Source organism: Cryptomeria japonica, chromosome 7, assembly GCF_030272615.1.
Source record: "Cryptomeria japonica chromosome 7, Sugi_1.0, whole genome shotgun sequence".
Lineage (NCBI taxonomy): Eukaryota > Viridiplantae > Streptophyta > Pinopsida > Cupressales > Cupressaceae > Cryptomeria > Cryptomeria japonica.
Genome location: NC_081411.1, coordinates 286,331,430 through 286,357,227, shown reverse-complemented (window position 1 = coordinate 286,357,227; position 25,798 = coordinate 286,331,430). Strand labels below are relative to the sequence as shown.

The 25,798-nt window shown below is 37.2% G+C and overlaps 1 protein-coding gene across 3 annotated transcripts in view; it reads right to left on the bottom strand.

The window, feature by feature from the left end:
* The window catches only part of LOC131067288 (WAT1-related protein At3g02690, chloroplastic), a 67,648-nt gene that overhangs the window by 16,089 nt on the left and 25,761 nt on the right, over positions 1-25,798 (bottom strand). For all 3 annotated transcript variants that reach the window (XR_009358430.1, XM_059207971.1, XM_058002241.2), the window contains exon 3: positions 22,275-22,397. Coding sequence is in view for 2 of the 3 variants with exons in the window: in XM_059207971.1 (XP_059063954.1) it covers positions 22,275-22,397 (123 nt within the window). In the remaining variant the exon portion in view is untranslated. The remainder of the gene's footprint in view (positions 1-22,274; positions 22,398-25,798) is intronic.

The window sequence follows — 25,798 nt, the reverse complement described above, 5'->3', positions numbered from 1 at the left end:
CCTTCCAAACTTGATGATTGAGGGCCTCTATAACACCAGTAGGTTCAGAATTTATGATTTCACTCATTAATGCATCATATGTCAATTTTTGAGGCCTCTTGTTCTCTCTGAATGTTCCTTTGGGTTCTGCAAGGATTTATGCTTCCTGTATCATCTTTCTGGCCCAAAGAGGTCTCTTGTGATTATTTTTTGGTTCCTCTTCTTGAGTCTCAGGTGGAATCTGACTTTCATTTGTAGTTTCATCTGTATACTCCCTCTAAAACTCAAGGGAAATATCTTCTTCCATCCTTTTATGTGAATCAGGTGTTTCTACCTCATCTGATCTCCTGGCCTTCTTAAAGGCAATGTCTTCTTCAAAGATGACATCTCTACTTAGCTCAATTTGTCTTTGTCCAGGTATATATATTTTGTAAGCTTTTGAGGTTTCACTGTAGCCTACGAAAATTCCTTTTCTCCAAGAAGGTTATAGTTTCAGTCTCTTCTCTTTGGGCACATGAATGTAGACTGGGCACCCAAATATTCTTAAGTGACTAATATCTAGTTTTACACCAGTAAAGGCTTCTTCAGGAGTTTTATTTTCCAAATGTGAGTGAGGACATCTGTTTTGAATGTATACGGCTGCATTTGAAGCTTCGGCCCAGAATGAAGTTCCTAGGTTTTGATCATAAAGCATAGCTCTGGTTGCTTCTACTATGGTCCTGTTTTTCCTCTCAGCAACTCCATTTTGTTGGGGATTATAGGGTACAGTAAACTCCCTCTTAATCCCTGCATGTACACAAAACTCTTTAAAAATTTTAGAAGTGTATTCTTTTCCATTGTCAGTTCTAAGTATTTTAACTTTCTTTCCGAAAGAATTCTCAGTGATAGCTTTGAATTCTTTAAACCTATTAAGGATCTCTTATGATTCTTTGCACTTTAGAAAGTATATCTAGGTCTTCCTAGAGAAATCATCAATGAAAATTACATAATACAAAAATCCCCCTATGGAGGGTACGGACATGGGTCCACATAAGTCAAAATGAACTAATTCTAACACAACTTTAGTTTTACTCAAACTATTAAGAAAAGTACTTTTAGTATTTTTACCCAAGGCACATCCTTTACATGCCCCATTGTGAGTTTGATTCATTTTAGGTAGTCCAGTTACAAATTTATCCATGGAAGTTAGGGCACGAAAGTGAATACGGCCTAATCTTCGATGCTAGATCTCGTTAGAGTCAGAAGTCTCATGTATGAGAGCTTGATTCGACTCAGTGCAAAGTTTGTAAACGTGTTCTTTCCTTATGCCTATAGTTTGAGCCTTTTTTATGGTTGAGTTCTTTGCCCATGCGAGGACTTTTCCTTCCATGAATGTAATTTTGTATCCGTCATCTTCAAGGGCTGATATAGATATTAAATTTCTCTTAATACCTGGCACATATAGTACTCCAGTGAGTTGAATAGTGACCCCGGATTTCAATTTGATGGTACAGGTTCCAATTCCTTTTACTGGATGTGCTGAATCGTCCCCAATTGTAACTTCTTCGTCAAATTCTTCCATCATGGTCTCTAGGTGATCTCGGTATCCTGTAATGTGCCTAGATGATCCGTTGTCAATTACCCATGTATTTAATTTGTTTGAAACTTGATTGGATAATGCTAAGTAGAAGGCAAATCTCTCAAAAACATGGTCTATATTTGTCTTCCCTGTTTTAGCAAATGAGGCTTGTTGTTTTGTCCTATCAGGGCACTTGACTGCATAGTGTCCGTATTGGTCACACCTAAAACACTGAATTTGAGATAGGTCCTTCTTCTGCTTGGATGAACCTTTTCCATGATAATTTATCTTCCTTTTAAAGTTCTTCTTCTTCCCTTATGAGAACTTGTGTTGAGTACATGGATATCCTCATCTATGGATTTCTGCTTTCCCTTTGTTATTTGCCTTGACTCTTCTTGTAGGCAGTCAGATCTTAATCGATCAAACTTGGGGAGCTTGGATCTTGCGCTTATTCCTTGAACAAAAGATTCCCATGAGTTTGGAAGACTACCTAAGGTTATTAGAGTCAATTCCTTGCTATCAATTTCATAACCAACTGTTGATAGTTGATCCCTTAGTTCAGTGATTCTTATGAAGTATGCATTGACAGATTCTCCCTTGTTCATACTTATATTGTTGATTTGTCTTTTTAGGGCAAGGGTTCTGCCTGTATTGTTTATTTCAAATGCACTTTCAAGAGATTTGAACATAAGGTATGCAGTTTCATGTTTTGCCAATATAGGTACAATATGATCTCTGACTGCATCCACTATAAGTTTCATGGCTTTCTCATTGCTTTCAATCCATTGAGTTTTCTCAGGTTCATTTTCAGGCTCAATTTTCTTTTCTTTCACGAAGGAGTCTAATTTATTATCCTTTAGAAGCATCATGATTCTTAGCTTCCAAGAGATGAAATTGTTGGCTCCTTCAAGTCGATCTCCAAATCTGACTTGACATTTTGAAGAGTGAAGTGTGACTGTAATATTGAATAAATAATGGTCTGATATCTCAAACTTAATCTTGGATCTTCCTTTACCAAAGCTCTGATACCATGTTAAAATAGGATTAAATTTATATCAGACTAATATTATTTGTTCAATGTGCAGATTTAATATCGAGAATTCTAATCCTTCAAGATGAAAGTCAACAATATTTAATGGTGCTGGAGTTTAATTTCTAACACTGTATTTGCTGATTCAATGGAGAGAGCATAATTTTCGATTTCTATTATTTTCTCCTTTGAAATCGGTTTGTATTTATATCTTCAATAGGGGCATGTCCACACACAATGTGTCCCAAGGGATGCGTTTGCCTAAAGATTTGTTAACTATCATTTAACTGATTCACAAACACAACCGCCGATTTATTTATAAGTTTGATACTAATAAATGCGAACATGAATGTTTGATCAATCAATACAATCATGCAACCTTGAACTCATTGGATGCCTTGGATATCCTTCCACGATTCAAGGCAGGAGAAAAGACAAGGATCTGATCACATACATATCAGAATGGAGATTCGTTCAGGCATAGAAAGACGGCATGAAATATGATTATGTTTTATTCACACAAGAATGAAGTATGTGTGTATGTATGTCAGTTCACATGGTGGACTGACATACATACATACATACATGTTTATATTAATTCGTCATTCCAACGTCTGACCGATGCTATCATTCATCAACAATCATAACTGACGATGAGGTTTCCAGATATGATAGTGCTATTTACATATCTCAGAATTCCTTTCTTAGCCTTACAATGATGGATGGAGAGATCACAACTGACATCAGATCCAGTGGTAGTCAAATAAATAAGGCTTCTCACAAATTGCTATTCAAATTACTTTATGCCAACTTCCGAGGAGTAGATATGAATTTACAATAGAATATGAAAGTTCTTCAATAACAAGCCAATTGATACAGATGGAAATTCAGAACCAAATTATAAAAACATATCCAATAAACTTGTGGGTCACCTTGTCAAGGGCATAATTTATATACTAGTATGCAGAATCCAAAACAGAGATACGCATTAAGAAGTTTAGGATGAGCTACAAATCTAAAATGAAAAGCATATTAGAAGGAAAGAAACCCTGATAATACTCCGAAGAGCCCAAAATTGTGGGGTACAAAAATATAGAAAATTCAAAAAAAAAAATTGGAAATTCAAAGTATTTTGTTTCAATTGTTTCATGTTGTAATGTAGCTTTTCAGATTCTTCGGTCATGTCGTTGTCTATTTTTTAGCTAAGAATATAATATGTTCCACCAAGTTTCGAGGATGGGGATGGCAGGAAATGGGAGAATGCATTTCTGGGATGACAAGGGGAAAGAAACCTTTATATAGAGGACGGCAGGGGATGGGGCCTTTTTTAGGGGATGGCAAGGGACAGTAATTACAACATTAGAGATAATTTAAAAAAATGGAAAATTGCAAATATTCATATGATAAGGCATTCACCTTATTCATTATATAACAATATTATAAAGCATTAGAGCTAAAATAGAATTCACAGGAATCAACATGCAAATTAACAAAAAACGAGTGTCTAATCATTTAAGTTTTCATTGCCAATGTTTAAATATGACAAAATGAAAAGGTCGAAGGCCTCAATTACAAAATGACAAAATATAGACAGCTAGCTTCTACAATCTCTTCTTATAAAATCCCATTAGGATGTGTCTAAGCAGATTTAAGCTACAAATTTTAGCATTCCCCAACCCCTCCGTCTAGTTCTTTTTATTACTTTCTGAAGTTGTGGACCACAAAAACTAAGTAATATTTTTCTAAGCACCCCCACCTTTTTGTAGTTACCTTTTTATTCTTTTTTATTAATATTCTTGTTTTCATTCTATACCCAACCTTAATCACATCTATAGACCAGCATATACAATTCCAACATCCATCAATCACTCCGCTATATTGTTTTATCACTGACAATATATCATAGTTTGATCCAAATCTTGCTGCTGTTTGCACAACACCTCTTGTACATGCCTTCATGGTCGAAACTCCGGCAAAAGTAACTCCCATAACTCAAGGGACAGCAATTCTGCTGTGGAATTTTCTTAAGGCTTCCACTGCTTTCTTCCATAGCCATAACATAATTGAAAATTGTGAGTGTGTCGCTAATGAGCTGTGTGAGATGATCCAGCATCTGCTTCATGTTTGCTGGCCTATTCTCATCCACATTCTAAAACCCTTCAATACACGTGAACAAATATGTGAGCAATGACAGTTGGGTGATGTCTTTACCTTACCTACAGTTTTCTGCCATTTCCAAACAATTTTAGGAATATTTTCCAATAGATATCAGGGTGAGGGGACAGCTTGAGGATGTTTCGAAGACTTTCCCATGTCCCCAAAATGCCCCAGGTACAGGGATGCCTGAAAAAGTCCTAGGGATGTGTCCCCAGGGAACATAGATATAAATGATTTATCATCCAATCGAAAAATCAGTGTTGTAGCTTCACATCTCTTCTAAGAGATTGTTACCCTCTAATTAACTTCAATCTCAGTGCATATTTCATTTGCATTGCAGTATGATATGTATTTATTGGGTTTATTTCCTCCACTTTGGTTCATTGCTTTCATGGCACATTATTTTCTGCAATTTCGAGTGTTGTTCACTGGATTGCCAATTAAGCCTGAATCAGTCATATCTAACTGGTTTTATCCATGTTTGTATGTCCCATTGAACAAGGTCAGACTACAGGAAGTACAGTCCCAAGACAACCCTTCAGATTATCTTGTTGGTCCAAAGGATTTTAGAAGCCAGAAAAAGGGGATAAATAGATGCTTTCAAACTATATCTTGATGAGGCTCTTGAAAAGCAGAGAGAGATGATGTAACAATTTGCTTATGTCCTTTTACAAATCATACCTGAAGCATCCACCTCTTCCACGTGTACATTTTGGAAGTTCAACATTCTTTAGCATACACATGAAATTTACAATCCATCTCTTTTTAGTTAAAGTTGGTGCAGATGAGCTAGACAAATGGATTAATTAATTGGAATTATATTTCTCTACAGCTAGTTTTTCTGACAATGAGAAGGTAAGAATTTGTACTTTTAAAAGTTATTTTCATGTCAAAATATTAAAAATCCTATTGTCTTCAAAATAGCCAATTGTAGGATGAAGATGAGGACAAGGTAATGCTTAGCAACAAAGATGCTCCAATTAAAAAATGGAGAGCATTTGTAGAGGCTAACAGAAAGGAGTACAACCATGTGGAACATTATGATCACTTGTACAAAAGATGTAAAATCTGCATTAGGAATGAGAAAAGAAAGTGCAAGATTATACAATATCATCAAAGAACACTAAAACAAACTGCCTCAATGCTTCCTGAAAATATGATTCATACATGATTGAGATTAGCTACAGCATTGGTTAACCCAAAAGGCGTAACCAGGAATTCCAAATGACCATAATGACATCTAAAGGCTGTTTTGTGTACAATGTACATCCATAAACCTAATTTTTTTTACACTTTGCATTTTGAAACAACAATAGATTTTATTCCAAACAAAACAATACAACTTGACCATGACACATGTATCTCCTTATAGACTAACAATAATTAGACAATAAATAGTAATTTAACTTAAAAACTATAATTAATCCACAAACGTAGACTAATGACTTGACTCGATGCTAATCAACTTTACAAAAGCTAAACTCACCCTAGTTAACATAATGTTACATTCCATGCCACCTAGTTAAATTTTGACAAGGATAGAGTTTATCATGCACATCAAGAAGGTTCCATTCTTTGTTGCCCTAGCTAAAACCCTAAACCCCTGGTCTTTATTGCTTTTGTTCTAATCTGTTGACTTGCTGGCAACCATTCCCGGTCACTTAAGATGTAACTTAGGTTTTTATACCGTCAAAGTGACCAGCCCCTTTTCCTAGTGCCACTACGTATCAGCAATTGATTGCGTGCCCTAATAATTCTTAAGTCATCTAGGTAGGCAGCCAAACTATTGTTCCCACTTTGTTCTAGTTGGCATCCAGTTGTCAAGTTTTGATTCTAGTGCGTGTTGTCACAATATGGTGGGCTTCAAAGGGTTGGCCCAACTCAAGGTTGTGACATTGCGGAATTGTGTTGGGTGTCCCTTTGTCAAGGCCAAGCCCTAATGTTCCTTCTTTCTTTGGCCAAAGGAAGCAGTCCCTACTTGTCCACGTGGTTCCTTTTTGCATCATTGCAAGAGGAAAGGGGCTAGAGAAAGTGTTCTAAGGAGATTGCCTGTCGTGTGGACCCACACCAATGAAGTGTAAAGTTGACTTCTGTGTAGTGATTTCTGATTAGTCCATTGCTCCTAACATGTTGTGTCCTCCAAGCCAAGATATTCAATTCCAGTCAAGACACATTGCCATTGATCTTGTGCCAAATTCAGTTTGAAGGACCCCACTCAAACTCAAAAAACGGCTACGTGCAAACCTTCTATTCATAGGAATAAGCTCGAGAACATAATTCCAGAGAATAGGGATGCCATAAGTGCCCAACGACCCATTCAACCATCGATTCCTCAAGCCTTGGGAGTTGTAGAAGGTCTTATATGTGCCCTGACATAGATCAATCAAAAGGACAAGACCCATGCCCACCTAAGGTTCATAGATCTCTCCATTATATAGGCCTGAGGTTGTAGTGTAGCACCATAATTGTCCCTGGATGCCCTGCGAAAAAATTTGCATGCCATCATGCCCATTAATTGTTGCAAGGTCCACTTAGTAATGTCGCCGGCATCTTTCTCCTGTCAAAGGACATTCTCTACACTGTTCCATCGGATTGTATGTGCAAAGATCAGATTTTCTTCTTCCTATGTGGGCAGCTAGGGTTAGGATTGGTTGCGACATGTCCTATCTCTTTCTAACATCCAATAATGATAAATACGTTGGTAAGCCACATTGTAAAAGGTTCTTTCTAACATCCAATAATGATAAATACGTTGGTAAGCCACATTGTAAAAGGTGGTTTCTTCCCACTTTCTTTGGCAGACACTATAATTTTATACTCTACAACTATAAATAGGCTTATGCCTTTGTATTAATAGAAGACAATCATTTACCTCTTCTTGTTGTTGGATGTGTTGTGTATTTCATTCGTAGCTTTATTTTTTATTATGTTTTTCCATTTATTATGTCTATATGCTATGTTAATTAAATTTGTAGCTATCGGCTATGAATCTCTTCTTTCCTTCCAATGCCCTCTCAAAACTTAACCTCCATATATACCTCTAGAAGCTAGTAGGATAGAGAACTATGTAAGTTCTGATGGTTTCATTGATGCATTGTGTTGTTCCATGCAAGACAACAACCATCTGATCTTGGTGCATCACCTCCCCTTTTATTTTTTTGCATTTTGCCTCTCCCTTTTTCCTTCAAAGTTCATAGAATAGGATTAGAGTACGGTTTCTAAGTGTTGGGTTGGACAAGTACTCTACATCTAGATTAGAAAGGAAGTTGTCCTTCTTGGGAGGTTCAACCTCACTTGCAAAGGTCCCACACTTTGAGGTTGTTTCCATTGTGTCATTAGAATGTTGTGCTTGGCTCCAATAGGGTGCAATTTCATATGACAACAGTTTCTAGTATGCCTGATGGGACCAATCAGAAGATTTTATTTCAGAATATTGAGAAGGTGGTGTTGTTCTTAGCATATATAACCTTGAAGAGGCACAAAGCAAGTTACTTCTAGAATGCCTGATGGGACCAATCAGAAGATTTTATTTCAGAATATTGAGAAGGTGGTGTTGTTCTTAGCATATATAACCTTGAAGAGGCACAAAGCAAGTTACTTGGCAACTTTGCACGCTACCATATATCTTGGTTCTAGACCAGATTGCAAAATTCAAGCCCAAAATCCACATGAGCATCGTTTAGAGGTATTTTTCAATACACTGAACTATCATCCTCCAATTTTAGCAGTAGACATTCTTTATCACCACTAAGGAGAGTCAAAGATTCTATAAGTCCATCTCCTAGATCTCAATCTACACCTTCATTCAATATACTATCACAATCTAGATCTCCTACCATTCATATAAATAGAACATTATTTCACATGATTATTCCTAGGAAACAAGTGTTTGTCACCTTTAATGGTAGTAGTCCCCTTATATTAGCCCAAAGAAATGATATACCACTAGCTGCACTAGTAAGTATACCTTACTTCATTGGTGAAACAACCACTACCCCAACAGAGCATACCAAGATATTGCCAATATTTGCTCTATTCAAAATGTTATTGAAAATGATGTTGCAATTAGGCTCCTTGCTACATCCTTAAAAGGAAAGGCATTACAATGGTACAAAGGTTTACAACTTTACAACCTAAATACATTCACAACTAGGATGGGCTAGGTGAGAAGTTGTGTGAACAATTTGAAGACAAAAGTTAACACCTATCACTTGTTGATCAATTAACAACCATCAAGAGGGTTCCTCATGAATTCATGGGAGATTTCAAAATTAGATTTTAGAAAGCTTGGGATATAATCCCTACTTTGGTGAAACCAACTCCTAATCACATCTTCTTATACTATCTAAGAGCACTTGACAGTGATGTGGCAGTTATGATATAATCCATGGGTGGGGTGACCCTGCTAAATGCATATGATATTGCCCTCGGTGCGGAAAATTGTCTAATACAAGTTGAAAAAAATAGCTCCAAGACTAGCAATACCTCTATTCTCAAATTTCCCTCCCCAACAACTTGTTTTGGCACCTATCCCTATTGTATCTACCAATTATCCATCTACTTATGCCATACTTTCAAATGATTTGCATGAGGTTAAGGCCTTACTATAAATTTTTGGTAATGACTTGGTAACAATAAAGAGGCAACAAGCATAAAATAATAGACCCTATCAGTACCAAAACCAAAGTTACCAACAAAACAAACAACCATATCAAGGGTAGAATCAGTGGAATTATGCCAAGTCCTTGAATAGTGTAAATTCAACTGCCAACAATAATTCAAAGGCTCTTGTTCCAATACAAAACAATCTAGCTCAAGAGAATGATTGGTGTCATCCATGCAACCAACCTCATAACTAGAATATTTGCCAAAATGGAGAGCTTACACAAGCTCTAGTGGTGCAAATGCAAATCAAACGACTGCTGATAGGCAAGATCACATGTCAGGAGACTCCACTTTAGTCAACTGGTGAGGCAAATTTATATGGTTTAAATCAACCAAATAATGATGTAGTGGCACAAAACACAAGATCAAAGAAAAGAGCAATGGAGGATGGAACATATTCTGTAAGGCATCAACTTCATAGTCAGCCCAAGACACCACAATTCCTAGCCCATGAGATAAAACAAGTGCTTTTCAACCAAATCAGACTATTGCCAAAAGCAATAAGACACAAGGTGATACTCAGGGCAACCCATCAACAAGCTCAAATACTCCTTATTCAAAAGGCTTCCTCAAAGGTTAGTAGTGTTCCTTTAAATATAGTTGACCAAATGAAAAAAAGCTAACCTATATGTGACTATGTGGGAGGCACTTTCTATCCCATCTTAAAAGGATTTGCTCCAAGAAACATTGAAGGGCATCAATCATTCAAATGAGGTAGTGTTGAATAGACTATTCTGACCCGCTTGGTTCAACATAAGGAGGAAAAATATTCAAGTAAAATCAACCTCCTTTTTATATGTCCTTGATCATTGGAGATCACATAATGCAAAATCGATCTATGCCGCAAGACCAATACACAAATCATGCAACTCAACACCAATAAGTTGCCTAAGGGTCTTATCACCTATGTCCGAGTGGATGGCGTACTTTTAAGAAAAGACTCCAATGGAGTACTATTGAGATGTATTGAACAAAATCAGGTAAGCAGAATATTAGGAGAATTCCATGATGGCTCCTCAGGTGGCCATTTCTCTACAAGGACAACTACTATTATAATGAGGGGTTGTTATTATTGGCCATTTTTGTTTAATGATGCTCACAAATGGTTGAAGAACTGTAGGAGATGTGCTTTCTTTTCTAGAAAGAAAAGGGCGGTTGCCCTCCCTCTTCATCCCATCCAAGTAAAGCAGCCATTTACACAATGAGGGTTGGATTTTATTGGCATGATAAATCCACCATCTAGTGTTGATCATAAGTGGATTTTAGCAGCCACCCATACTTCACGAGGTGGATAGAGGCAATTGCAATGAAAGATGCCACTGAGGTTTCAGTTCTAGAATTCTTTGATGGAACTGTGACCAAGTTTGGTGTTCCTACCACCATCATCTCCAATAACACCAAAGCATTTGTTGGCACCCAAATCAGCATTTGGGCGATTAAGCATGATATATACTTGGAAACCTCATCGAATTATTACCATAAGGGTAATGGCTTAGCTGAGTCTTCCAACGAAAACCTCATCAAGATAATCAAAAGAACCATAGAAGACAATAAGAGGTCTTGGCATAGCAAGTTAAAGAGAGTCCTTTGTGCCGATAGAATTACTCCCAAGAGAGCTATCAGCAACTCCCCATTCATGTTGGTCTATGGAAATGAAACAAGACTTCCATTTTCACTAAAGTTACCTTCTCTTGAGTTAGCACATCAGCTAGAATTGACAAAAAATGATGCCACGACAGTGAGGCTAGTTGAGATAATGGAATTAGAATAGATAAGGAACAAGACCATGCAGACCCTTGAAATTCACCAAGCACGGGTCAAAATGAATTTTGGCAAGAAAGTTATCGACAGGGTCTTCCAGGAGGGAGATTTGGTGTTGAAATGGGATGCAAACAAAGCCAAAGTAGAAAAGCATACCAAATTTGATGCTATCTAGAGTGATACATATATCATCACCAACTGCAACAAGGCAAATGCATTCCATCTCTCTAGACCAGATAGTGAAATTCTTCCAATCTCAATCAATAAGATTCCTCTTCTCATCCAATTTTTGACTTCTTTTCTTGCCGTTGGCGAAGAAGAAGGGGAACAAGTACACTTGGAGAGCGCAGTACAGCGAAAAATTGTATGTTGTGATTCACCTTAAACCCTAATTCTAAGAGGTTGTTGTAAATGTATGTAAATATTAATTAGTTGCTCTCATGTCCATGAAGAGTTGCTACACATTTTGCATTCCCCTTAAGGGAATGTATGCTCTAGGTGTTGTCTTCTTCCAAGTGCAAGCCTATACAAGTTTTTTGTGTTCTATTTTGTTCCAAGGCAAGCCTTAGTTCTTGCAATTCCCTTCCTGACTCTATGCCCAATGAACTGCTCGGGCTACTAAATTCCATGTTTAGCAAGCAAACAACTCGCAAAGGTTGCCAAAATGTTGACATTCCATGCCACCTAGTTAAATTTTAGCAAGGCTAGGGTTTATCATGCACATTAGGGGGGTTACATTCTTTGTTGCTCTAGCTAAAACTCTAAACCCCTAGTCTCTATTGCTTTCACTCTAATCCACCGTTGACTTGTTGGCACTCATTCTTGGCCACTTAAGTTGTAGCTTAAGTCTTTTATACCTTCGAAGTGACCAACTCCTTTTCCTACCACAACCACCTATCAGCAATTAACCACATGCCCTAGTAATTCTTATGTCATCCCTTTAGGCACCCTGACCGTTGTCCCCGCTTTGTCCTAGTTGGCATCCAATTGTGAAGTTCTAATTGCAACGCACACTATGGCCATATCACAAGTGCCAAAGGGTTTGCCCACCTCAAGGTTTCGACATTGAAAAATTGCATCATGTGTCACTTTGTCAAAGGTGAGCCAAAACTTTCCTTCTTTCTTTAGCCAGAGGAAGTAGTCTCCATTTATGCACATGGCACCTTTTCATCTGATCATAAGAGGCAAGGGGCCAGCCCAACTATTGTTGTTATGGCACGATAGACCAACGTGTGTCCATCCTACTCTGAGGAGATTGTTGGCCATTTGGACCCAGACCAATGAGTGCAAAGTTGACTTCCACGTGTGATTTCTAATTGGTCAATTGCTCCCTATGTGTTGTGTCCTCCAAACCAAGATATTTCGGCATTGTTTGGGGGTTTGGTGCAACATATTGAGCTCCAATCCAATTTTCAAACATCCTCCAATTGGAAGCTTCCAAAGAAAACTTCACATCCACAAGGTTTTTATTAGAAGAGGAAATTCCCTCCGTACATTTCATTTGAGCACAATCATCATTTGAGAAGTCATCTATGGTGATCGTTGAAGCATCACAAGCCTTGGATAGCAAAGTTAGAGCCGCAAAGATTTTCCCGGTATTAAATAATTTGCCATCAAGGCCTTCAATGAACAACTCTACCTCTATCATGAATGAATAACTAATATACGCATAACCTTTGGGTCGTGTAGAAGATTCATTTGAGATAGATTTGAATTATCAACCTATAATGAATGTTAACCATGATGGTAGAGAAAATAGATAATAGCTCATACTTGAGATCCACTTGGAGTAAGTGCACCTCCACAACACAAACATTTTATCATGCCCATGATCAAACCCTCATCAAAGAAGAGAAACAAAAATCCTCCCACTCTAAAACTTATTGCAATGTCTGAGTTGTACACATCATAGTTTAAAAACTCGTGGACTTGTTGGTGTCTGTTTTATCATCTACCAAACATTAGGATAGGATACCCGGAGGTATTCTATCCTCTCCTGAAAAATCACTTCTGATTCCAAGGTCTATATGTGCGAACAAGCGACTTTAGTGGAATAGCTTCTTGGGTAGTGTATGCTGAAATTTCAAGGGGGACTTACGTTTAACAAGTATCTTGAACTGCTGGACTTAGATGGATTTAGCAATTTTAGGCTCTTCTTTTTGGGGGAATTTTCTGGGATTTAGACTTTCAAAAGAAAGGGAAAAAGAGATAGGGTTTAGGAAGGCTAATCTAATCCTACGAATTCTGGAGACGGTATCAACTGGTTGTTCTCGAGAAACCAAACCTTGCTTCGCCACACTGGGGACAACTACACAAGGCCGGTGCAATCTTCGATGGGTTGTGCTTATGATCGAGATGTTGGGATGCACAGGGGATGGGCTCAGACTAACTTTGCACGGTAAGATGGAAATCATCCATTTACCAAAAGTATGAGCGGAGATACACCATCAATTGACACTTATCAAATCCTTCATTCAAATTAACAACAATGAAAGCAAATCTAGATTAATTTTAACTAAGTGTTGAGGCAATTGAAACCATGCAAATCATTCAAATAATAGAGATTACAAAGCAACGCACATGCAATATATTATCTGGAAATGACCTTAAGCAACAATACATCAAAAACCTCACACCCTCCAAATGAGAGGAGGTAGCCTTATATAGTTTCTCGAAAATAAATGAACGACCGAGATCAAACAGTGATCAAGGGCCCAAATTGAAAGCTACAAACCCTAATTAGGGTTTCCCAAAACTAACTACCCTCGACCAATGAGAAAATTACATTTGGGACACTTGTCCTTCTTGCTAAAAATGAACCATCAATGAAAATAGAAGGTTGTTGCATTGTGAAGTGTGCCCTTCTAGAAGCTTCTGGATAAGTCAGGTTCATCAAACCTGGACATGCAAACTTGAAGCGATCTGATTGGTTGGAAGATGACAAGGCGCCACCTCAACGTGTTGAATGTCTTCCTTGAATTTTCCAATTTGTGTCAAGAAATCGCCTAAGTATGGAAATTTGATTCCTTCTTGTCACCATTTGATTCTGCTTGGGAGCTTGTCTTTTTCTAATTCCTTCAGGAGATGAAATCCTTCAAAAAGTTGGAAGTTTATCTAACTTTTCCATATTTTCACCAAGTCTAAGAACTTTTCTTTCTTGATGCCTTGAGATTCTTTCAAGTGCCTCGAATTTGGAGAAGAAATCTCCTCGTGAAGTTTTTCTCATACTTAGCCAAATTTTGGCCCTCTCTATACTCAGACGAACCTTGCTCATGGTTCATCTTCAATTTTGAATTTGGCTTGAAACTCCATTTGTGTTTTCTGTGATGATCTTGCCTTCAATTGCCAATTTACGTTGCGTGGGAGGAGGGTAAAAACTCTAGATAACCCCTTGCAAATATGAAATGATGGGATCAAGTTGTTCAGGCATTCGCTGTGATCATGTCCTTCTCGATACCCTGACATGCCTTCATCATAATTGAGGAAATTGGAATTTTCTTTGTGAAACATTTCTCATACTTAGCCAAATTTTGGCTATCTTCAAGCCCAGATGAACCTTGCCTGTGAACTTGTCCTCAATCTTTCGTTTGGCTTGAAACTCCAACTGCAATCTCTATGATGATCCCGCTTCTATTTCCTCCTACGACCTGTAAAACCAAAGGAAAATAAGTTAGAAATCTATCTTGGATTAAAGAAAATCGAGGCTGCGAACAGCTAAGTGTTTGGAAAATTTCACTTCATTTTCATACTTAGCCATGAGAATGGGATTTTCACATGTAAATTCTCCAACCTTCAAGATAACTGTGATCACAATCCAACACCAAGTGTTATAACTCCGAAAAATTTCTTATAATTAGCCAAAAAAATGAATTTCCTCCCTTAGAAATTTGAACAAATTCACTAAAAATCATTTCTCAAACTCTGGAAAAACTCAGAAAATACATAAATCTGCATCATGAATTTAATTTCACCTTCAAAAATACTCAAAAATTCAGGAGAGATTCAATGATTTGTCCTTATACTAGATGTCTTTCTCCAAAAATCTATGAAACTTTTGTCAAAAAAGTTTATCCAACTTCTAGCAACTTCCAAAACTTTCTCCAGATGAACTCCAAACTGAAAGTATTTTACTATGCTCTCCTTAATATTTTCGAACTTCTTGGTGTAGAAATGAGGTTTACAATGAAGTATTTGTAAATAAAGTTAAATCCTCAATCAGAAACCCTTAAAATCTTCCAACTCATGTTTCCAATTTTAACTTCATTCTTTTGGAAAGTGTTATCATGTTTCCAAATTCGAAGAAAATATCTTCCAAAAGTTTCCAATTTGGCTATAAGTTCGAAATATTTATTAATCTTCCAATATTCTCTTTAAAAAAACTTTCTATTTTGGATTTAAGTTCGAAATCTTGAAGGATTTTCATGACATCACTTGCATTTTTATTGATTTTGCTTGACTTTCATGTTTAGACGGACTTTTGGAGGCTTACCTTCACATCCATCAAACTTGGGCGGACTTTATACCTCTTCAAGGCATGGCGGAGTTTAGGAAGGTCTCCATATAGCGGACTTTGATGCTACCTCCACCAAGGCGGACCCTCCCTTTCCCTCTTCAAGGCGGACTTTGGGAGGATGACTACTAGGGCGGAGTTTGAAGCTCTGGCAACTTGCTTGGAGGGCGGAGTTTCTTGAACCTCTCTCACAACCTTTTCAAGGCCTAGGGCGGAGTTTTCTTAAGGCTCTTCAACATTATGCTTAGCACCAAGGGCGGAGTTTGAAGACTTCTCCTTCAAGCATAGCGGACTTTGGACATTCCTCTAGCTTAGTCATGGTTAAGTCAAGGCGGAGTTTGAGGGCATCTTCCCAAGACATGGCGAACTTTTGCTGGTCTTCAACCAGCATGGCGGACTTCTAGAAGCTCTCTATCATCTCCTTTTGGATAGGGCGGAGTTTTGATGCTACCTCCACCAAGGCGGATTTTGGTGTTACCTCTTCAACATTTGAAGGCCTAGGGCGGAGTTTTCACAAGGCTCTTCATCATCATACTTAGTATCTTGGGCGGAGTTTGAAGACTTCTCCAACATGGGCGGACTTTTGGAGACTCTCCCTTGGGCGGACTTTGGTGACTCTTCATCAAGAGCGGACTTCTAACTTAACCTCTATATGGCGGACTTTATGGAGGTCACCATCATCTTGCTAGGATAGGGCGGACTTTTGAGTGTTGGCCAAGGCGACTTGCACACCATCATGGGCGGACTTTTCACTACCTCCTCAAGGCGGACTTTAGGCATCTCTCAACATAGGGCGGAGTTTAGAGCTCTCTCTTCAAGGCGGACTTTTTGAAGGCTCTCAAGAGGGCGGACTATATATGAAATATAACATTTAAGTATAAGAAAGAGAATCTTTCTTATACTTTAAGTTATATTTCATATATATTGTCAGGATGTTTGAGAGTGGTTTCAGATCTCTAGGACTAATAATGCAAAATCAAGTTTTTGGAGGATTCTCCAATTTTCCAGACAGTCAAATTTCAGGATCAGGATGACATTCCAAACTTAGCCAAATTTCAGGACATTTGAGGATCAAGATGATTTTTCGAGCTGATTATCCTTTGAATGTGCCATGACCCCCTAAAATATAGGAACTTAACTTTTTGGGTCAAAACTTGAAAATTTTCGATCACGATCGGAGCAGGTCAGTGGTATCAGTGCAAACCCTAGGGTCCCATCCCGAAAAAGCAAGGAGCCTAAAATCTAGGGATTTAGCTTTTTAGGTCAAAACTTGGAAATTTTGAGTCTCGGTCGAAGCTGGTCAGTGGTGCAAGTGTAAACCCTAGGTTTGCATCTCGAAAAAGCAAAAAGCCTAAAATCTAGGGATTTAGCTTTTTTAAGTCAAAACTTGGAATTTTCGAGTTCTGGTCAAAGCTGGTCAGTGGTGCAAGTGTAAACCCTTGGTTCACATCCCGAAAAAAGCAAAAAGTAGGCATCCCTAAAAAATAGGAAAAACTTTCTAAAAATAGCCATACCGGGGATCAGGCTGAAAATGCCAAAAACCAAACTTCCTAAAAAATAGGAAAAAGCAAAAAAGCAAACTTTCTAAAAATAGAAAGTTGTCCAAATTCGTCCAAATCAATTGCGATCTTCGTCCTTTGGCCTTTCTAAGCACTCTGGTGGTGTCTAAACTCTGGTATCACTTGGCTTGCAAAAACTAGCTTTCAATCCTTAGGACTCAAACCGTTCAAAACTGAGCAAGGCTTGGCAAAACTGAGGCAGAAGGCCACGAGACACTAACAAAAACCCTAGAAAGCAGGAAAAGAGAGGGTCCCCATTTGCAATGGGGCGATGTGTGGAAAAGGTCACAACAGGACTCACCATAGACTCACGAGTCCAGTGGCGCCACAAGTCAACTCACCAAGGACTCCCGAGGTGAGTCCTGGGGAGTCTATTTGAAAGACTCACGAATCTTTCTGATGGACTCGCGAGTCAATTAGACGGACTCACGCGACCCAAAAATTACGCCCAGCAGCGTTATAAAGTGTTTTTTTTTCAATTTTTTCATTCATTTGCCTTTGTTTCTTGGTGAAAACAGGTTTGTAGGGTTTGAAGGAGGAGAGCAAAGAAGATCAAATCAGCAAAAGAGATCTAGGTAAGGATTTTTCCTCTTTTTTTTTTTTCATTTCCATGTTTTGAAAATCCAAAAAATCTTGAAAAACAAGGGGATATGCTGCCAAAAAAAATTCTATTTCCTTTCCTAACTTATTTCTTTATATTTTTTTCTTGTTTTTGATAGCTATTTTTCCCAAATGATTCATTACCATTTTTATTGTTGATTTTCCACAAAACCCTACTGATTTTTTTATTTTTTCATGTTAAATCAGCAATGGCAAGCTCAACTGCAAGGGCAGCCCCAAGGCCAGGAAGACAAAGAGTTAAAGCATGGAAATATGGGATTCCTGGAAGCAAAAAGGGGGAAGTCACTTGCACAAAAAGTACAAAATGGATGACGGGTGGAATCAATAGATTAAAATACCACCTTGCACAAATACTTGAATATGGTGTGGAGATATGCCCAAAAAAAACTACTGAGATTATTATAGAGATGAAGGCCCTTCTTGTTGAGCATTATATTAAAAAGGAAGAAAGGCAAAAAACAAAAGAAGCCATGGCAGCTGCAATGAATCCCACATTGTCGACTTCTGGCCCATCGGTCACACTCGTGGTCGTCAGTCACATTCATCTTTTGGTGGCAATGAGGGTGAGGCCAGTGCCACTCCTGTTAGAATAGACCCTATTTTTTTTGTACCACACAATGTTCCAAGTGCACAACCTTCACTTGAAGGTACAGGATGGAATAGAGAGAAGCATGAACAAGCAAGGATAGCAGGATCAAACTTTTGGTTTTACAATAATATACCTTTCAATGCAGCAAACAATGTGTATTGGGAAGCTTTGATTAATGCATTTACAGTTGCGGGTAAGGGGTTTAAGGCCCCAACAGGTTATGACTCCAGTGGGCCATTGCTAGAGCAAGTTGTAAGAAATACACAAGCTGTGGTAATTGATTAGAAAAGATATTGGAAGAGGAAAGGATGCAGCATTTTATCCGATGGATGGACAGATGGACAAAATAGGACTCTTCTCACCTTCTTGGTGGCTTCAAATGGTCCAATGGTATTCCTAAAGTCTGTTGATGCCTCGAATGAAATAAAAATGCAGAGACTTTGTGTAATCTATTGGATGGGGTGGTTCAGGAAGTTGGAGTTGAAAATGTTGTCCAAATTATCACGGAGAACGTAGTTGTATATGTATTTGCGGGTAGAATGCTTATGGAGAGGCATCCTACGATAACATGGAGTCCTTGTGCTACACATTGCTTGGACTTGATGCTAGAGGACATTGGGAAGATTACATGGGTGAAGAAGGTAGTTGAAGATGCAAGAAGTGTCACCAAATTCATCTACAACCATACTTGGGTGCTTGCTTTGATCAGGAAACGCACAAATGGCAAGGACCTTGTGCGACCTAGAGTGACATGATTTGCTAGCCAATTCATCACTTTGAAAAGCATTCTTAGCGCCATTCCTCATCTTAAGCAGATGTTTGTGTCTAATGCTTGGTTGGGGTCTACATACGCCAAAAACCTTGAAGCAGAGAAGATTGTAAGCATTGTTTTTTATGAAAGGTTCAACAAAACTAGATAGGAATTGACTGTGGTAAGTAACAAATACAAAAGTAAATTTTATACAAGATAATCTATTTGCTGATTTTATTTTTTAGGGGTTAATTTTGTACTAATTTAAAATTTGTTTTCATTTCTTTAGGTGACAGAACCTTTGGTAAGGGTTCTTCGTATGGTGGATGGAGAGGGCATGCCAATGGGTTTCGTTTATGAGACCATGGATAGGGCCAAAGAGGCCATTTCACATTACAATCATGGAAATAAAAGAAAATGTGAAATCCTTTGGCGCATCATTGATCGTAGGTGGACAAACCAACTCCACCAACCAATTCATGCTTTCGCCTACTTCTTCAACCCGAAGTTCTACTTCTGCGATTCATTTAGGGCTAATGAGGAGGTCATGGCAGGTGTTATTGCATACATTGATAAGATGACACCTGATGCTAAGTTGAGAGACAAGGTTCTTAATGAGTTGGAGGTGAGATTTGGCATTTGCAATTGCTCTATCTTTATTTATGAATTTGGAAATGTTCATTATTGAATTTGAGTTTGACACTTTGAATATCTATTTATGAATTTGGAAATGTTCATTGTTCAAGATCTACAAGAGTGTAGAGGGGAGACTCTTCTCATCACAACTAGCAATTGATAGCAGAGGAAAACAACAACCAGATAAAAAATTAACTTAGTTCAATATTGCAAGAAAAAAACTACAAACTTGATTGTTACATTTATTTCTCAATTCTACTATTTCTAAATGTCTTTTGTAGATTTATGGTGGGAGAAATATGGTGCTAACACACCTAATCTTCAAAGGATAGTCGTTCGTGTTTTGTCTCAGCCATGCAGTGCTTCTGGGTGTGAACAAAATTGGAGTGTATTTGAGAGCATTCACACAAAGAACGGAAATAGATTGACACAAAAGCGGCTCAATGATCTTGTCTTTGTTCGATACAACCTTCGCCTTCGAGTTAGAAAGGTGGAGGGTGTTTCACATGAGGCCATTGACTTGGATGAAATTGATCCATATGGTGATTGGACCGTGAATGAACAAATGATGGTGATGATGTCCTCCTTACCGAAGAAGAGCTTGCAGAAATAGAGAGAGGAGCATCACAAGAAGCAAAAGGAGCAAGATTGGAGGAAATGGAGGAGGATGAAGATGAGGACAAAGATGAGGACTTTCATTTAGAAGAAGAATTATCTCACCATTTAGATACCACAACACCCACTACTACTACTTCTAGCTCAAGGCCTGAAAAATTGAGCTATATTAGGAGAAGTGCAAAGAGGAAGATGTAGACTTCTCTTTAGTTTGTTTATTGTTGTTTTCCACATTTGGAGTTGGACATATCATTATATGTAATTTTGTAAACATTTATAAACTTATGCTGCTATTATACATTTTAGAGTTTGAAACTATGAGTAATGACTATGATTCTATGAGTATGAATGATGAAATTTCAAATATTGAGTATTTGGAGATCATATGACATTTGTAATGTTTCAATTATGGCTAATATGTTCTCTAAATGCATTAATTTTTTTATGTTTTTTTTGTAAAACTACAGTTTTTTTTTTTTTGCCGAGTCTTTCGCGAGTCTTTCAAGAGTCCGAGTCCAATTTTTTGGTTTGCCGAGTACGTGGCAAGTCCGAGTTTTAAAACTTTGGTACACATAGTAGGTGACATCGACTTGGATCCTATCAAGATTATGTCCAATGCTTTTCTATGTTCTGTAGCTATGGCAGAGGAAAATGCAATAAGTTGAAGCGCAATTAGAAGTACAAATACCAACATGGATGGCTTCCTGTCTGCCATTTTTGCAATGCAAACCACTAGATTGGCTTCTCTATGCTCCAATTGATTGGATATGACATCTCCTTCTCATTATAGATCTACCCGCCTGGATATGCATTTATCTCTCCACAATTAATATCAATTGCTCCTTGAATATTCTATCACTGCCTACATAGGAACTTCATTATCTCTCTATTTCTTGAACTCACACAGTTGAAAATCTCATCCTTGTGTAGAGAAATGATGGCTACTACAGAACATAATCAGCTAGAAGATAAGCTCACCAACCCATCTTTCCAACCTGCTCTGATACCATGAAAAGAACAAAAATTTTACATGCAAATATTATTCTTTATTTTCCTTTGTTTTGTTCAATAAGCTATTACATATTTATAGGATTTTTATATCCTATATTTTAAGAGAGTTGTTGTATTTCCTAAAACTACTTCAATACATAGACGAGTTGTTCTAACAACTCATAACTAAAAAATACTTATTTAATTATTTACAAATTATTTTATCTAACACACTGACAAAACTAATGATGTAACACCCATAATAAATACATGAGTTGTTATTACTACTCACCAAAAACCTCATTCATTTACACAATATTAACCCATGTGAACACTAACTCCTAACAAATTGTTCAACCAAAAATAAAACTATAAAAGCAAATTTTATTTAATCTACACCAAGGTCGACTAACAAAACTTGTGATTCTGACAACCAAAACCTGATTCAATTATATAAGGAAAATACTTGATTTCTTCAAAACAAAAGGGTTTTCCACATAGAGAACAGCATAAGTAATTTTATCCTACATCCTGCAAATACAGAAAGATGGAGAGCATTTGCTCTAGCCAAAATGTTCATCCAAAGATGACGATCCCTCAATCTACAATATAGATGATGCCAATCAGTTGTATGTAATATGTCCACCAAGGAACAAAACATAATTGTGGAAAAAGCCTGAAAAGAAACAGTGAAACTAACTTTATGGCACAATCTTTATGGTAAATGAAGTGAAAACTACTAAATAATGAATAAAGAAGACCCATCATATTTACACCTAAAAACAATATGAAGTGTATGTAACCATTTAAATCCAAATCCCATTCTGCATTTACAATTATGTAGCATGCTTACCTCCAGAAGCAAGAGACCTATAACTCCTAGCACAAGGCCTGCAACACCAACTCTGCCAATGGATTCCCCAAACAAGATTGCTGCAAGTATAGCAACTGTCAAAGGCTGGGAATCAATAATGACCTGGACATAAAATGTCGGTAAGGAATTAGTTATGAATAGTAATTAGCAATAAATACAATGTCAAATTTCCGAAGCCCAGTAGCCGATGACACATCCATCCAATCAATCACCCATAACATCCATGCAACCTTATCATGTCACAAGACTAACATTCATGGTGTTCAATATTTGTAACAAGTATCTACACAAGCATCTTACAAATTTAGATTACTGATTGATATCGAGAAAACTATAGATACATTTTAGATTCATAAATCATGTTAACTGCATATTCAACCTTTCTCATCAACCAGTGGATGGTCTAAATAACTGTCAAAAGCAGATTAAAGTCTACAAAATACAATTCACAAAGGTTCTATCAATTTTGAAACCTAGAAGTTTTCTTATTTTGACCTAGAGCTTTTTCTTTTAATTATAGCCCTTAAAAGATGAGACATATAACTATGGTTCTTCCCAAGTTCAATCAACAGGAGTTGGGAAATACAGAATCCTCCTTTTCCTTCAGAGTGAAGTAGAAGCAGAAATTTTACTCAAGTGGCATTGAGACATATATGGCAAACTCACAAATATATATTTGAAGCCAGAAAAGCATAAAGGTAAAGGTGGTTCTTTAGGGCACCACCAAGTGAGATACCAATTTAGTGTATGACCCCCATGTGAAGGCCTACAAGGGAATGTCTTTTAATTTACTTTATGTCATTCAAAAACTCAGCATATTAAAAAAAAAAAAATCATTTAATAAATTTAGATGGCATGTGAAATAATGAATTTAAATAACTCATAGGTACTGTTTCTATTAGATTTAAACCAAATAGTACAATGCACACCATAGTGTCATATGTGTTGAGATCATCCATAACCCCCTCATCATCCTTTAAAGAATCGAAGGAGAAAACTTTGTTGACTCAAGTAATAAGTTGTTACATGTATGTGTTGGTAAAGTTAATTGTTCTACCTCCAATTTATGTGTCAAATGGGCTCATATTTTCTTTCATTGGATCCATAGTAACACTATATGGCCTCCTTCATCTTGTTCATGGCATCACTCAAATAATGCATAGAGTCATTTTACCCATTTACCAAGTCATGAGATATCAATTTAGTGTATGACCCCCATGTGAAGGCCTACAAGGAAATGTCTTTTAATTTACCTTTTGTCATTCAAAACCTCAGCATATTAAAAAAAAAAATCATTTAATAAATTTAAATGGCTGTGAAATAATGAATTTAAATAACTCATAGATACTGTTTCTATTAGTTTTAAACCAAATAGTACAATGCACATCATAGTGTCATATGTGTTGAGGTCATCCATAACCCCCCCATCATCCTTTAAAGAATCAAAGGAGAAAACTTTGTGACTGAAGTAATAAGTTGTTACATGTATGTGTTGGTAAAGTTGTTTGTTCTACCTCCAATTTATGTGTCAAATGGGCTCATATTTTGTTTCATTGGATCCATAGTAACACTAAATGGCCTCCTTAATCTTGTCCATGGCATCACTCAAATAATGCATTTTACCCATTTACCAAGCCTAGGAACCGTAACCAAAGATTCTAATACCCAAAACAAAATATTATGGCTTTTTTTAGCTAGAAATAAAAACAAAAAAACCAACATCAACAAATGAAAAGTTTATAATTTTCTTGAGCAATGGAGTTGATTACCATGTGAGTTCATACGTATTGATTCCAAAATTACCTTGAGGATCTCATATGTGCTCTTGGCAAACACACCATTAAACAACCTCTTTAAGACCCTTTTCTCTTTGGCTTCTTTGAATATAAGACTCCACTTACCAAGTGCTCACAAACATCTACTTAAGAGACATTTATGAGTTTGTAATGCTTTGCAACATGCGTTGGTATGCATCAACAATGAAGAAATGAGAATAAGAAAAGAATGTGGCATTGCCCAATGTATGTGGACCTATTTATTTATTTTATTATATCAAATGGGGATTACAAAGTGTTTATGTTGTTTGCAACATGTCCATAATTTCTCATGGAATTAGAGGCATCCTTCTCTTTCACTTAGGTGTTTTCCCTCGTTGTTGCCCTAGTCCCTTTGAGTGCCTATAATTGATATCCGTTGGGAGATTCTCTTAAATGGGTCCCTGTTGATGTGTATTTTGTACACAACCAAACACAGAATTAAATACCCAAAGGTATCTTACCCTCTCTTGAATAAAGCCTCCGAATACTGAAGATGTCGCGAAAAGGATCAATCAGGATGACTTCAAGGTTCTTCGTTGCAGGATCTCTACGTGTGGATAAGCACCAATGGTCGTTGTATATGCTGTTCCTTCAAGGGGCCTTACGTACTTTCAGAGAAAGCTTGTCCGTGTTACTCTCTTTTCGACTGCAGGAACAGGATTTTCCTAACACTAACAGATTTTCAAAAAAAAATGTCAAAAGGATAAGGGTTTCAAGGAAGGAATGCCAATCTAATCCTAAGAATGACTCAATGAAGGCTAGACTTGGTAAGATTCTACCAATTTCAGTATCGCCAAGAAATTACAACTCTACTGGAATTGATGCAATCTTCTAAGGTGATTCAGTAACTTTCAAATCATTAAGGATATAGATACTATCATAGAGATACATATCAATACTTCCAAAAATGATTGAATTTTTTTAAGCAATCTCAATATTTCCAGTTGACCACACAAGGCGTCCTTACAATCAGTAAGAAGCTAGTGGTTTGGAACGTGAATCTCACCAAAGATCAAGCACAACACTTAGTCCTTCAAACTTAAACTTAAATACTACTTCAACTGAGAGTAATTCAAGAAAATAAACAATCATGAAGATAGCCACAAGTATTGCAATAAAACACCATAACTTCAATATTTTATTGATCTCAAAGCCAAATAGACAACAATTGTTCAAAATTATTTCTTCACTACTCAAGTTTGCTACACAATTACTTTTTCTCTCTAAGCTCTCTCTCCTTTTTTCTAACTTCTAACTATCAAAATGAAAATGAGTGAGGGTATATATAGCACCCTCAAATACAATGAAAGGCCTAGATCGAAAAAAGATCAACGGCTGAGATTTTGACACCTAAACCCTAATTAGGGTTTGTTACAAAAAGGTCCCCATTTAGATAAACATCATTAAATGCATAGCCAATAATTAATTGGCACAAAAATCGAGGAAACATAGACCAATAGGAATTAAGCTGCCACATCATCCTATAACAACTTTTCATCTAGAATTTTGTTCCCTTTCCTATGCTCTTTCTTAGCATATTCAATGAATCTGGACACAGCTCTCTCGATCTCAGCAATGGGAATCTCAGGAAGATTCTTCATTCGTTCTTCCAAGTGAAGGACTTGATCAAAAGCAGTGAGAAGAGCTGTCTCCCATCCCGGTTCAAGTTCTTTGGTCTTCTCAATC